At 36.7% G+C, this 14,742-nt stretch overlaps 2 protein-coding genes across 2 annotated transcripts; both read right to left on the reverse strand.

Moving 5' to 3' along the window:
• Window positions 1-5,387: 5,387 nt before the first annotated feature.
• Window positions 5,388-8,301, reverse strand: LOC103961559 (protein IQ-DOMAIN 8-like). The gene is given in 6 exon segments (XM_009374132.3): window positions 5,388-5,868; window positions 5,871-6,270; window positions 6,369-6,479; window positions 6,592-6,813; window positions 7,620-7,868; window positions 7,966-8,301. Coding segments are annotated over 6 exon segments (1,290 nt in total). The 5' UTR covers window positions 8,032-8,301; the 3' UTR covers window positions 5,388-5,626.
• A 1,147-nt stretch (window positions 8,302-9,448) lies between these two features.
• Window positions 9,449-11,931, reverse strand: LOC103932781 (IQ domain-containing protein IQM1-like). Its single transcript, XM_018643859.2, has 8 exons — window positions 11,543-11,931; window positions 11,339-11,453; window positions 11,020-11,085; window positions 10,777-10,865; window positions 10,593-10,680; window positions 10,189-10,419; window positions 9,987-10,088; window positions 9,449-9,847 (listed from the first exon to the last, which is right to left on the reverse strand). The coding sequence occupies exons 1-8, from the start codon at window positions 11,929-11,931 to the stop codon at window positions 9,449-9,451; spliced, it is 1,479 nt and encodes a 492-aa protein (XP_018499375.2).
• Between the last annotated feature and the right edge of the window lie 2,811 nt (window positions 11,932-14,742).

Raw genomic sequence — 14,742 nt, forward strand, 5'->3', positions numbered from 1 at the left:
CACCACTTTTGATGTTCATCTGGGGCTCCATTTTGTTGAAATATTATGAAAAGCAATTGAGGATAATAAGCAGGCTTTTACATTGTGTTTGAGGATTCGTTGTTATTATATAATATTGACTTAATTGCTTTGCTTTTGCTATATAATAATGGACTCTATGATGAAAAGCAATTACAAATAAAAAATTTGTCCTAATTGCTTCGTTGTAATTTTAACTTTTCTTTTTGTTGATGGTGGTTTAGTCATGATTCTTGATGGTCACCAGATAGAATTCAATAAAAATCGTGTTAGTGGTGAAACAGGATGCAAAACCTACTAACAAGTAATATTGGTTGCTTCTGATAGAAAAAGCAAGACTTTGAAATGCTCTTGATGGAAGAAATAAGACCAAATGAGATTCTTGAATTTTTGTTTCACATGCAACAATTCATTTCAACAGACTTTTGCTTTATTTGTTGAGCCATCAAAGGACAAGCTGCAAGAGGTTTTTGTTTTTTTCCCTACTTATTGGAGAATCAAATGATGAAGAACATGAAAAAATGACCAGGTCATTTGTTGTCTTCTATCAACAGGATATTGATCATGGTATTGGTCATTTTCAATTAAAATATTGTTCGAGGAACTCAATCAAAGTTTAGGTTGTTAATATTGTCCATGTTTATCTCGTTGTTCCTTTGCTTTACTTTTGCGAGGATGATTAGTATTACAAAGTGCAACAAAATAATCTTTTCCTTATTTCTATTTTCTTGATACCATTTCTCTTGAATAGGAGGGAAAGGTCAGCAGTAATCAATGCTGAAATCACTAAATAGCATTTTATCTTAGGAAAATTCACGAAAAGAGTTTGAAAACTTTGAGTTTTAACGATAAGGACAAAATAAAGGGTAAAGTGAATAGTACCAGGATTGACTTTTTAGTGTAAAAAATGTGATTTTTTTTGTTAAAGTGAACAGTACTGTGGGCTTTTCGTTAAAACTCTCTATTATCTTGTGTGTGTGTGTGTGTTCCGGTTAGTTGCATTAGTGGATAGAATATGGACAACAAATCAACAACTGTGAGTTCACAATATCATGACATTGACCATATCAATGACGCCATCTCGATTGCTTGTCTTCGGTTTTAAAAATGTGGTTAACCGCAACCTAAACTCTAAACTATAATTGTACCCTCGGTGAAAGACTGAAATAAAAGCCACGAATCAAGTATATATATGTCAGAGTAGTTTGATACACACTGCTTGGTTAAGTAGAAAACTCCAGTAACTATATATCATTTTCAATTTTTCATCCAATCTAAGTTGTATATGATAAAGGGCAACAGTACCAAAAGCAGAAGTTTTAAAGAAAATTTGGAACCACAAGTAATTGGCCTAAGGATCCCAGCTAAGGGGTTGGTAAGATGATTTTGGACCTAAAAAAATGTCATTAAACTATATGTCTCTAATTGTAGCCACCAAAACATATACTGCCAAATATTGGATTAATTAAATACCGACCTAGTTGTAGTCTTTTTTTTTTTGTTTTTTTTTTTTTTGGAAACAAGTTGTAGTCTTTTTATGACTTGCATAAAGGAGTTGAAAATTTGTAAATTATAGAATCTAAAGCAAATACATTATTAGCTTTTTACTTGATTGAAACAAAAAGGTCAAAATTCACAAATGAAAGTGTTGTCGAGTTCATCGGGAATCAATCACAGTGACTCATATGATATGGAATCATATGGTACAGTGAAGTACCGCAGAGAAAATGACACAGAAAATTAAAGATGCATGCATTAAGTGACCCACCACATTGAGTTGCTTCTCTTAATGGCGAACCACCAACCCCCACACCCCATGAAGGAAAGTTCACGTATTTTCTCACAATCGAAGAAATGTCGCCATGATTTTTTCTTTCCAGTTTTACTTGCAGAGAATCTCCAACAAATGATATCTACAAAATTTCATAGCTTTTGGCGGAATCCTGATTTCTTTCATTCGTTAGCACGTACCTCCCACGTGAGCAGGTTGTGGACCAATCACAGTGCAGGGAGAGAGAAGTCAACCTTTAACGGATTGGAGAGATGCTGTCTAAAAACGTCTGAAAAATGTGTCCTTGCTTGTGAAATTGACCTATGAACCATTTCATCCTAGTGTGGTCTAGTCGAAAAAGGGGGAAATTCTGCCATAGGAATATGTATATGAATACGAACGTTGTGGGAATCCTTAGATCAGCATAATTTTGCTGCTCAACTGGTGTGTGTTCAGTGGCGGAGCTAGAATTTCTTGTGAGGAGGGACCTTTCATAATGTAAAAAAAAAGGGTAGTATTTATAAAATTACTAATCAAAATATTATAATATGTATACAAAATAATCATATTTATCCTTGACGAGTTTTCATATTTTGAAACCATTGGATGACAACCTCGTGCTTATACTGTTGAAAGAATTTTATTAGAATCAATAGGGAGCTCTATAAAAAATTTACAAATCATAACACTCAAGTAAGAGGTAGAATAAAGTAGAAACGAATAAAAATTATGGACAATAATAGAGAGTGTTATTGTTGCTTATTGAATGGATTTGTAATTTTTTTCTTCCGATAAGTTGAATGGATTTGGAATTTGAAATAACAAAAAAAAATGAAATTTTGAGAATAAGATAGGGAATAACTCTCGAATCTCAGGGTTGCACCGTGAAAGAGATAAGATTAGAGTGTGAGGCAAGATTTTTTACTTTTATAAATAAAAGTTAATGATGAGTTCAGTTTTAAAGGTTTAATTTGTGATAAAGGACCATGACAAGAGATAATGATTGAATTTATTTGAAGTGTTGAACAATAGGAGGGTTTTTTTTGTTTTTGTTTTTGAACAAATGATATTATTTATAATAAGAGAGAAGGGATGGACTTAGCCTCACAATGGGTTAGCAATAATATGTCCAAATTTGCATTTTGTGAGAATTGAACCTAAGACCCTCTCACTTACAAGTGAAGAGGAATACCACTAGACCATAGTACTAAGTAGAACTTTCCTTGGCACAATACGTTCCGGTGGTAACAATAGGAGGGTTTTAGAGGAAGAGAAATAGGTGTTTTACGCAAAATGTATATAGATATAGATATAATATCTTTTAAAGGTCAGGATGGGCCCAGGACCACCATGGTCCCTTGGTGCCTTCGCCAGTGTATGTATTAACAAGGGAGCCATCGATTCTTGGGCGAGGGTTGCCTCTAGTCCTGTGCAATGTTATGGTAAATGAAATTTTTGGTGCTATATTCCTATGAAGTTCATTGGTAATGGATGAAGTTAACGAGACATATTCGAGATGATATTCCTTGGTGTATGCTTTTCGCGGATGATATAATGTTGATAGATGAAACTCAGGAATGAGTAAATGCAAAGCTTAACCTTTGGAGAGAACTGTTGGAATCTAAAGGTCTTCGCCTAAGTCGGTCAAAGACAAAGTATATGGAGTGCAAGTTCAGTGCAAACGGATACTCAATTGAGTTAGGGGTGAGGATTGGAGATGAGGAATTATGGAAGAGTGACGATTTCGCTACCTAGGATCAATCTTGCAAAAGAACGGACAATCGGATGGAGACCTCAACCATAGAATATAAACTGGATGGATGAAGTGAAAGGGTGCATCGAATGTGTTGTGCGGCCGTCGTATGCCATTAAAGCTTAAGAGAAAATTTTATAGGATAACAATAAGGCCAGCAATGCTTTATGGCACAAAATGTTGGGCAGATGAAGCATCAACACGTACATAAAATGAGTGTAGCGGAGATGAGAATGCTTCGTTGGATGTGTGGGCATACGAAAAAAGATAAGATTAGGAATGAGGATATCCAAGGTAAAATAAGAGTACCCGAAAATGAGGGAAAGATGAGAGAAAATCGATTAGTGGTTTGGACATGTGAAACAAAGGCCTACGGATGCTCTGGTTAGAAGATGTAACAAAGAGACAAAGATTCATGGCCGAATGAGTAGAGGAAGACCTAAGAAAACTTTGGAAGAGACTCTAGAAAAGACTTGGAGTACTTGGATCTAATGGAAGACGTGGCACAGAACCAAGCGCAATGACATTCTAGGATTCATACAACCGACCTCACTTAGTAAGATAAGACTTTGTTGTTGTTGTTGTATATTCCTATGAAGTTCATCCACTTAGCAAATTAAAGCCCACCCCACTAAACTAACAATTGGTCTACACTACCTAACATCTTCTAAGACTAAGGAAGTCACTCTAAAACGACGAAAATACAAAACAAATTTAGCTCAACTCTGACAAAATTTCTGACTCCCCTCTTGTGTGTTAGGATGACAAACAATCTCTTGAAAACATTTATTTCATGTCACTTTTACTTTTTTATTTATTAATCCTCTACGCTTCAAGGAAATTTTCCTGAAACTATTTCTGACAACATATCATGTGCAAAATAAAACATGTCTGCTTAAACATTGTCATCTCTTAATTGGATTGCACTTAAGGCCCACACAAAAGTTTTTCTTCTGTTCTTTTTCACCTCGATGATCATGGGTTACATCTTCAAATCACTTTTAGGCAAGGAAGATTGATAATAATACATGTGGTCCACTTAACTAGATGTGAATGAATGCGAATGCAAGGACCATTTGGTTATTACTAATAATGGTGATACCTCTTTTTTTTTTTTTCTTTTTGAACTTAAAGGGTATAACCCAAATGTGCATAATTCATCCTCCCTAAAAGGAGTTCAGATTCTAATTTTTGGCCTTAATGGTGAAGCCCACATATGTGCGTGATTTGTTCTTGTTCTCTTAAGTGGAGTTAAAGAGATTAATCATTTCTCAACATGATTAACGGGGTTATCATATCTAAAGTTTAGCTTTATAATTCAAGGTGTTTTTAAAGAAAAGAAAAGAAAAGAAAAGAAAAGAAAAGGGAAAGTGAAATAGTAAAAAAGGTAGATAAAATTCCTATTGGGCGTTGCAAAACAGTCAAAGTCAAGTTTGATAGGTTTGGGACACCACCGTCTTGACGTCTCCGTTTCATATAGTCTCTCTCCCTCTTAGTTGTATTCTATCTACGGCTTGTGTATCTTGCAAGTGGAGTCCTTGCCAAGCATTAAACTTACTGCGCAATTTCCAGCCAGAACTCATCGAAATTCCACATCACAAAAACAAGGGGCTCACATTTGGCATGAGAACCCAAGAGATCTTTATATCACTACTCAATCACTCTACATGTAAACACTTTGAAAATGTCATGCTTGTGACAATTTGAGCAATTTCAGGCCACAAACAACTGAACTTTGTAGTAACCAAATCACACTTTCCCTGAAACTACAAATTACAGATAGCAGAATAAGTCTTGTGAAAAATCATAGATGCAATTCAGTAACATACTAATGACACCACCAAATCAGAAATGAAGTTTCACAATTTTTTTAAATCATATAATCACTCACTCAAAAAACATTACTTCCCAGTATAATCACAATCAATTGTCCAGAAACTTATCTTAGTTCTGTATCAGTAATCCTTTGAGGCAAATCTATGTGTAATTTGAACAATATGGAAGTTAAAACAAGGGCAACAAGCTGTTGAAATCATGGAAAAGTCCACCTAGTGCAAGAAGGCAGTTCTTAGTAGATCTTGATCTCATCGATATCTTACTCGTTCAGCTCTACCAGCGAATACTGGAGGATACAGATCAGAATCGCCATTGCTCCTTGTATCATCGTTAAACAATCCCATTGACTTGTTATGATAATGATACTCCTCCATGGAATGCCTCTGCATATTAAAACAATTGGAAGTTCTCTGCTTGGCCTTAGTTGATTGTGTGAGATTCATGTAACCGGGTTTCCCTACATTAGCTTCCTCTACATTTTCTACCTTAGGTAGTTTCCTGACGCTAAAGTTGAAGACGTAGAAGAATGTGATCCTGAGGTCTCATCCTGTAAAAAATCAGAACTCGGGGCAGAAGATGAGCGAGTAATTGGACTTGCTGTACGAGGCCTAGCAGAAACCCTAGTTGTGACATTGTTCCTCGTTACTTTCACCAAGTTCTGTTCAGAAGAAAATGGACAAAAGCCAACACTGCCATCACTTTTCCTAGAATAAGGATGAGTCACTTCCGATGGCACGCTATGAATCTCTTCCATCAGTCTGTTTTCCCATGGTTTGGCTGCCATCCACTTTTCTATCCAGTTCCATCCTGAAGTCTTTTCGGCTACCTTCTGATGTCTAACATCCTTTGGTGTCTTGTTTCCCCTACTATATGGACTGGCAGACCTTGGTCTCTGAGAAAGAAATATAATCAAAGGCTCCATTCAACTAGCTCATGGTTTTTTCTTTCTGTTAACTCTTTTACAGGAAAGAACGAAAAAGAATTCATTACCTGTTGAGAGGAGTATGCAATTGCCCTCTCCCTCTTTATGTTTCCTCTTTGTCTCATTTGAAGCTTTGCTCTAACTTCACTCACCGTTCCGGGACTATCACACCATCCTTGCTGAAAATTGTTGTAAACAATATTGATGATAGAGTTAATACCATCAATATCTTTATGAACATTATAAAAACTTCAAGATAACATGCAGAACGCTAGAAATTTCGATAAGTACCTCAGCCTGCTTAATGGGATCAGCTTGGTAGAATTGTTCATCCAATGTGTCATTCACAGATTGCCCTTCTTCAGAGTTTCTTTGTGCTCGCACTCGAGCCTGAACTCGAACAAGTGCCTGCATGCACCTCAGTGTAACCGCGGCTTGCTTCCTAACCTGCCGACCACGAAATAAAGCCTGAAGCCTTACCACTGCTCTCAAGGCCCTCAAAGCCTGCCTTGCCTGCACTTATCAGTTATCATATTAACTATCATAAAATACAATCAAGTATAATAAGACAACATTATTTTGCAGATTAGCTTATATGCTTCAAAGTTCACATTGTCTGATTCATTACGTAAATAATCTAAGAAGCAGTTCGTTAATACATTGGGAAGCTATGATTCAACTTCTCGAGCCAGTGATATCTGTAACCTCCGATTAATTCCAGCATTCTGAAATTATCTATTCAAGCATTTCAGGCTGCAGGAAGCTGATCAAATCTAGTATTCATTTCTTTTAATCTACTAAACTGTTTCAAATTTATTCTTTATCACTTTCACTTGACATCGAACCAGCGCAAATCAGCGTAAACAACCTTAAATTCGTACTCATACATGGTAATTCGGATGCAAATCAGACTATTATTCATAGGAGCAAAGTTCAATATTTAATTTATATAAGATACATGAAACTAGAAAAGGCACGCTTGATAGGAAATAATAGTCGACCATGAAAGATGGTAACGAGCATGATAAATGGTGATGAAGATAATCAAGGGATTCAACAACACCCCAAAAAAGGGCCAGGAAAAACCAAAAACAAAGTATACTAATTTACAGGTCTAATTGAATTCCAAAGAGACCAAAACGTTTGTATCTTAGCATTACCCAGTTCAGAACTTTTGTTTCAAACTAACTAAAAACAAATGATTTTCCACTCCGAGATCAATCTATCCATAAAATTAACAACTGCTGACAGAAACCTAATGGAAAGATTACAAAATTTCCAACAGAAATTGTACTGAATTCTGTAAGTTACAGACATACCAAGAATCCGCGAAACACGGCTTGGATACGAATAGCAGCCCACTCTTGCTTGAGGACCTTAAAATCTTTAGGCTGAGTTCTGACCAGAGCAGCCATTGCAGCAGCCAGTGCATCATCAACCGAATTCGACGTGGTCTTTGAAGCCGTCACTTGGCTCCTCTTCACCCCACCTTTGGCCGGTGACCCAAACCCTTCCGATGAACTCCTCCATAGCTTCCACTTCTTCTTCCCCTTGTCCCCCATCTTCTCCTAAAACAACAAAAACAGAGTAAAAACAAAGGAGCAGAGGAAAATATGGAGAGAATAAAAAAACAGAAAACAGAGGATGGTGAATTTTTGTGATTACTTGGTCAAAATTGGTGGCCTTTTTGGGATTGACAAGTGATTTCAGCCATTTTCCAGGAGTAGCCATTTGAGAAATCAAGCTGTAAAAGCTGAATCAACCTTGAACTGCTCTCTATCTGTTGTGGAAAGTGCTTTTTCTGGAAGCGTTTCTTGGAAACAGAAATGGAAACCGAGCTCGGTGCAGAGAGTTGTTGTCTGGGTATTTTTGGGGATTGGGGTTTTTGGAATTCAAGCGAGATCTGTATGTTAAATTACTTGTTAAGGCGCCTTGCTTCAAGGAAAAAAAAAGAATGTTAGTTGGATCTTATTGCCAAATTTGAATTTCGAATTCGTAAAAAGGTCAATTAAAGCGTAACGGATACAAATTGCAATCGAGGGTTTTACGCAGCTGGGCTGCTTTATAAAACGACGACGTTAACCACAAGCATCCAAATTTTGGATTTCAAAACCTTTGTTGGAGAGGTGGGGGCCCGGTATAAAGTCCATTAAAGAGAGAGCTAATCGGGCACGGACCTTGATTCGGGTCTCACTTTTGTAGCCCTCTTAGTTCAGAATTTACCCTTTGTTTTTCTTGTTCTTGGATCGAACTCAATTTACTTGCTTTTGAAGGTTTTTTTTTTTTTTTAGTACATCGATATATTTTTACATTAAGGAGAGAAAGTTCGGCTAAGCTACATAATGGGCAACCTAATTTGGTATCAAATTTGCCATTCACGAGATTCGAACCTATGACCTCTCACTTCCAAGTGAAGAGAAATACCACCAGACCGTAGTACTGAGTGGCACTTTCGAAGGACATTTAGACGTTTATTTTCAAACTTACAATGGTATTAAACTTTTTATATTTGAGGCGAAACGGTAATAGTTTTATTCAATATATTCATTCACTTTAGTTAAAAACAAGTTGGACTATAAATAGAGGTGGACACACTTCAATTCGGTTCAATATTCAAACAAAATTGTAGACTGAATAAAAATGTTGGATTGTTTCAAACTTAAAGAAAATGGAATTGAATTGTTAAATTATTTCAGAAACGTTTAATTTGATACAAGTCATCTACTTACGTAATCCAAAACTTATTTTATTTTGACAAAAACTCAATAGAAGCACAACTTTTCTCAATGTTGAAAGAGATCTCGAGTTCTAATCACTCTTTTATGTTGATAGCGAAAAGTTGTCTTATTCAAACACTAACCGATAACAAGGATCTTAGCATTTTTAATTTAAAAATAAATTAGCAAAATTGGTATTTGTGGTCAATGGTTAGGAAAGTATGTCCAAATTTTTCCAAGCATGTGTGATATATGTGTGGAGTAGGTATGGTCAAACTCATCACAAAGAGAAGATTCAAGCTCAACACATGGAAAGAATATCAAGATAATTTCTTCCAATGATTATTCCATGATGAATACAATGATGAAATCAAAGCACTTACAATTCTCAATTAATTCAACAAATGCTAATTAAATTATTATATATTAATCTAGTGATGATTTGGCAGTCCCATGCATGCAAGCCTAGGTGACAAGTGGATTTTTGGACTTGGTCTTGGTGAAGGAATTGGAGCATTGCTGGCAGAACTTTCTGGTATGACTCTTGGTGATAGATTGACCTGCTCAAGTGCCTGAATTTGGAGCTCCGCTGGGTAGTCTCGTACACATCCGATTCGAGGACCGGCTCCGGTAGTCCATTTGCAAAACAAAGACCTGCCTGAGTCGAATTCTGGTGCTTCTTCAACGTTAGTTCCGACGCCATCCACATTATGTTCATTTTGACCGTTTGGTATATTAGTGGAAGTGGAGCCTTTAGTTTCCGTAGACTCAGTATTAATCACTTTTTTCGTAGGTTTCGAAGGTGGAATATCATCATCTATGGGACATTTCTGTAGAAAATAAGTTCATGGAATTGTAGATATTGAGAAAGAGAATCATAATAAAAATATTACATGTTTCAGAATCATATATGTGAACCAATTTTAGGCAAGTTGTGGAAGCAAATTTGAAGACTAGAGAATAATTTACCTTCACATTTGTCATGTCCACCTTATGCTCCTCTAGGAAGCTAATGAATTCCAAAAAACTCTCTTCTGTTGGGCGGTAATGACCGCTATAGCTCCATACAGCCTGACCAATATCAAGATCAAAGGTTCAAAAATTATAAGGATAACTTGCATATCAAGAAATATAATGTACATATTAGAATGTATTAGTATAAGAAACGAACCTCGAGAACCCCCTTGCATGCAACCAATCTCCCGGCTGCAATGGTGGCACCTCCTGCTAGAAAACTGGAGTGTTGGAAAAAGCCTTTCTTCTTCTCCCCTACGTACATGTTCCTCGATGCGTCGAGGACAAAGATCCATTTAGAACCCACAGCAGTATTCACAAGGTTCCTACTTTGTCTGTACACAAGCTTCCCGCCGTGTACAATCACTTCATAAGCTTCCCTCTCTTTCTGCAAGAGCAATTTACAGATGTTACGTCATTTACCATACATCAAAACTTCAAAACCCTACATTTCATTCCCTCAGAATTAAAATTCGAATTTTTTGTTTCAAAAATTTAAATATCGACGAAGGATCCATACGTAACCTATGTGGAAAAAGAATTAGAGACTTTAATACTTACCGGTCCAAGGTATTTGATGCACTGACGCTGCAAATCAGCTCTAGCACACTTCTCAAGATTTTCTTCTTTTCCATCTCCAACATCCAACCTTCATTAATTTCAAATACAACATATGCATCCATGTATTAGAAAAGCCATATAAATCTCTAAAATACGAATAAAAATGGTAATGTATGAATTCTACCAATAGAAGAAAGGTTGAGAGCTCCCACTGTTAAACCAGACATCATAATACAAGTGCAGATTGTGCCCGTAACGATGGCGTGGATCAATCTGTACATCACAAGCAGAAGATTAGCCAAATGGATTAATTGCCTGAACAATTAGTAAGAAATTCGTGGATCAATCTGTACATCACAAGCAGAAGGTAAGCTAAATAGATTAATTGCCTGAACAATTAGTAAGAATATTCTTAATGCGAGCTTACCGCTTCAAGCCAATGTCTTAGAGCTAATTCCTGGGCCTTCTCATCCTTTGACAAACCCTTTCCAACCTGGAATCAACAATGACACTTGGTCAACAATCAATGTCTACCGAAAGCATCTCTTTACAAGAATTTATATAATAATTTTGAACTAGTCAACCATTCTGGTCATGTTCCAGTACAAATCAAAGAAGCGCAAGGATTTTGTCTTCGAAAAGACTCAATTAGGTCCAAATGTTGAAAAAAATATGTTAAAAAATTCGGTTATCTTCATTATATGTAAAAGATAAGTAACATAAACCGCAACGTGTCAAAAAATCACCTTGGCAGCCCGAGTCCTAGCACGCAACCATCTGGAGACAGCAGTTTCTGATTTATCAGAGTTAAAGAATGACACAGAGCTGCGTTTAAGAGCAGCAAAGTCCAATGCCTTCCACCTACAACAATTAAACACAAACGGAATAAGCATATGTGACTGTACGTAACAACTATGAGCCGTAAAATAGGAGATAATGACAGAACAGACCATAGCTCCTCGACTACAACAGCGCAATCTGCAAGGTTCCGCCTAGTCCGGTAGCTCTTGTAAAATTTCTGCACTTTGATTGCAGCTGCCTGAAGCTCACTAAGATGGCATGGAGAAAGGAAATCTTCTGGCTTGGGTAAGGAAATTGTTGGATTGACCTCCTCAATAAAACTATCCACTTTTCCTTCTATTTTCTTGAAAGAAACATTTGTCCCTAGTTTTATCTGGCCTGCTTTTCTTTTCTTGGAGCTCAAGGATTCTTCAATAGTCATTTTATCTACCTCATTAGATTCACTGGTGCTGCCCATATCAGTTTTCTCCTCGCTAACTGCTCCAGATGTCGCCGTCTGTTTCCTGGACTGGAAACTGATGGATGTCAGTGTGACCATTTCTGTAAAATTTCTGTCAAAACAAAAGGAATGTGCCTCAGAGAAAAGATATTCCGATTGATCTTAAAGCAATAGTGCATCAAACGACAAATGAACCTGCTCAACTATATTCGTAGAAACTATTTAAAGTTTTGGTAATCCAGAGAAGAAAATGCAGGTTGGATTCCATGAAGAATTTCTACAGTCTACTTCCATAGTTATAAAATCAGACAAAGTAATGTTCTCTTTTCATTCAATTAATCCACATTTTCACTTTAACCATGATCAAATTCAAGGAAAAACTAAACTTGGGTTTTTCAAGGGAGTAGATAATTAACTGAAACATATAAACAAATCATCAAATTAACATGTTAATCATACAAAGGAGCCCAAAAAATTTAGAAAAATTAAGATGAAGGTTGAGGTTGCTCACCTGGATTAATTCAAGTAATAATACCGTGAAGGACAATGAAAACGAAGTAGCTCGGGTTGAAAGTTAAGAGTTATTCTCTCCTTTATATACCGTGAAGGACAATGAAAACGAAGCAGCTAGGGTTGAAAGTTCAGAGTTGATAATGGTACCTTCCAACACGTATTGGACAAAAATTGCAGAAAATAGAAAAAGAGTTTGAAATCTGGTCCCATGAAATGGGGTTTTTTGAATGAAAATAGGAAAACATGACCGGATTTTGACAACCCCACGAGGGGTTTGATTTCTTAAACTTAGAGTGTTCAAAGTTGCCAATATTCTTGTCTATTACAGGCTTGTGGTATTCCTCTTTATTTGTAAGTAAGAGGCCTTAGGTTCGATTATCGCTAAAGACGAATTTGAACCACATTAACATTATTTCTAGCCCATTGGGAGGCTAAGCCCACCTCCTCTTCCTTTTAGTGTGGATAATATCGTTCATTAAAAAAAAAAAAACAAATTAATTAATTAATTAATTAACTAAAAAAAACTTGCCTATATACTTTTGGTGCTTAATTACTTTATTTGGAACAAAAATATTGGGGCAATTTAACGTTTGCGCCGGCGCCCCGGGGGGAGGGAGGGAGGGAGGGAGGGGGGGGGGGGTGGGGGTTGTGTTGGTTTGGTCAATCATAAGATTTTGCGACGTACTTGTCAAGGATACTGAAGATGTTAATTTTGATTTAGCTTTGTCGCATATTTTGTGGAACTAATAGCTAGGTTAGTCAAATGGTTGTTATCCTATGGTTCAGTTAGGTATTGTTTGGTATGCAGCGGGACGGGACGGGACGGGACAGGACAGAACGGAACGGAATGGAGCAGGAGCAAAGATGCCCTCAGATGGAAACAAGGAGGAAGAAGAAGGAGACGGAGAGGTTATAATTTTGTGTTCCACGGATGTGGAACGAGTCGTTCCAGGGGGGTGAGGTGGAACAAAAATTCATCCAAAACTCGTCCCATGAAACAGCTCGTTCCACCTGTTTTAGGCGCACCAAACGTGGGACGGAACGCCTTGTCCCACTCTGTTCCGTCCCGTCCCACGTACCAAACGGTACCTTAGGATCTTTGTTACTAGAACTACTACAACCAAATTAGTTAGTTTTGAACCAATTCAATTTGGATAAGCACCCTAAACATGCTGAGTAGGTGTCTAAAATTAGTTTATGTGGAAGCCTGTAATAGGTTTAATGATTAGAAAGAATGTCTCGTGTATACAGAAAAATACATGGGTTTCTTAGTTCATGCAAGAAAACTGCGTGTACATGACTTTGCCCCATGTATTAGGCAGGCCTTGATTTGAAGCCAGAAAAGTGCAAAGACAACAAGCAAAAACTGTACATATACCTACGTAGCTGGCCGACCACCTTCGATGGAGTATGGGCATATATAGGCTTTACTACTCTGGATCTTTGTAACCATGCTTTTATAGAAATTAATTAACTACCACAAGATTAGTTGAAGGTCGGAACACCAAGGTGTCTTCCCATTTGACAAGTACTCCTCTTGGATTCCCTTCTTGTCTAGTTGGGTTTGACGAATTTTGAGATTATTCATGTTGATTTATGAGACTTTGAGCAAATATGATGATTTTATTGGATTATGTATATACATACTAGTATGGTTTTACATAAATGGGGCTTTACAAAGAAGTGTGAGTTATTATCATAAAGAAAAAAGGGTTTTAGAAATCTTTCTTTTTGTCCACTCCCATGTTTCTATTTTACGCCCCTGCAAAACCTTATAGCAGTGAGTACGTCAACATCGAGGAATTATTTGACAGCTCTACATCTCTTCCGAAAACGTATGGAGATTTGAATGGATGATATATATTTAGCACTTACGCTTTCGTTGCACTACTTTACTTATGCTCTGAACTTATGCATGCATTGTTGTAGAGGGTCTGATGACCACTTGGGTGTGGCCCTTCCTGGATATTCTGTTGTAATAAAATATTGATACTTTTCCAGCTTTCAGTTAATTACAGTATATTTATGTGGAATTGGATCCTCTCCGAGAGGTAAAACCTCGGAATCTTCCTGATTCATTAATACGGACCGTTGGATTTTAATTTAATAGCTACAATTATTATAACTTTATAGAGATCCCCCTATTTGTAACCGTTGAATCAAAATCTAATAATCCATGTTATTGGCTTAGGAGGATCCTAAGGATTTGCCTCGAAGAGGAGCCAATTCCCATTTATGTTATAATGTAATATTCCTTTCAGTTAATTCTAGTAGATTTTTTTTGTTATAAAGTGGCTTTAAATTTTCTTTTCATGTTATTTTCATATTATTAAATAAAATTTTGAAGTTTCTCTCAACTTTACTTTTTATATTGTGTTAACAAGCGTATCTTTTCAC

Source organism: the organism of the source record quoted next, unplaced genomic scaffold (genome assembly GCF_019419815.1).
Source record: "Pyrus x bretschneideri cultivar Hongxiangsu unplaced genomic scaffold, Pyrus_bretschneideri_v1 Contig26, whole genome shotgun sequence".
Lineage (NCBI taxonomy): Eukaryota > Viridiplantae > Streptophyta > Magnoliopsida > Rosales > Rosaceae > Pyrus > Pyrus x bretschneideri.

Bases quoted from the DNA above. Each gene is read 5' to 3' on its own strand.
- LOC103932781 (XM_018643859.2), bottom strand. From the start codon at position 11,931: ATGGTCACACTGACATCCATCAGTTTCCAGTCCAGGAAACAGACGGCG. The intron at 11,086-11,338 runs GTGATTTTTTGA...TGTTGATTCCAG, and splicing joins CTAGGACTCGGGCTGCCAAG to GTTGGAAAGGGTTTGTCAAA. The intron at 10,866-11,019 runs GTAAGCTCGCAT...TGTGATGTACAG, and splicing joins TAAGACATTGGCTTGAAGCG to ATTGATCCACGCCATCGTTA.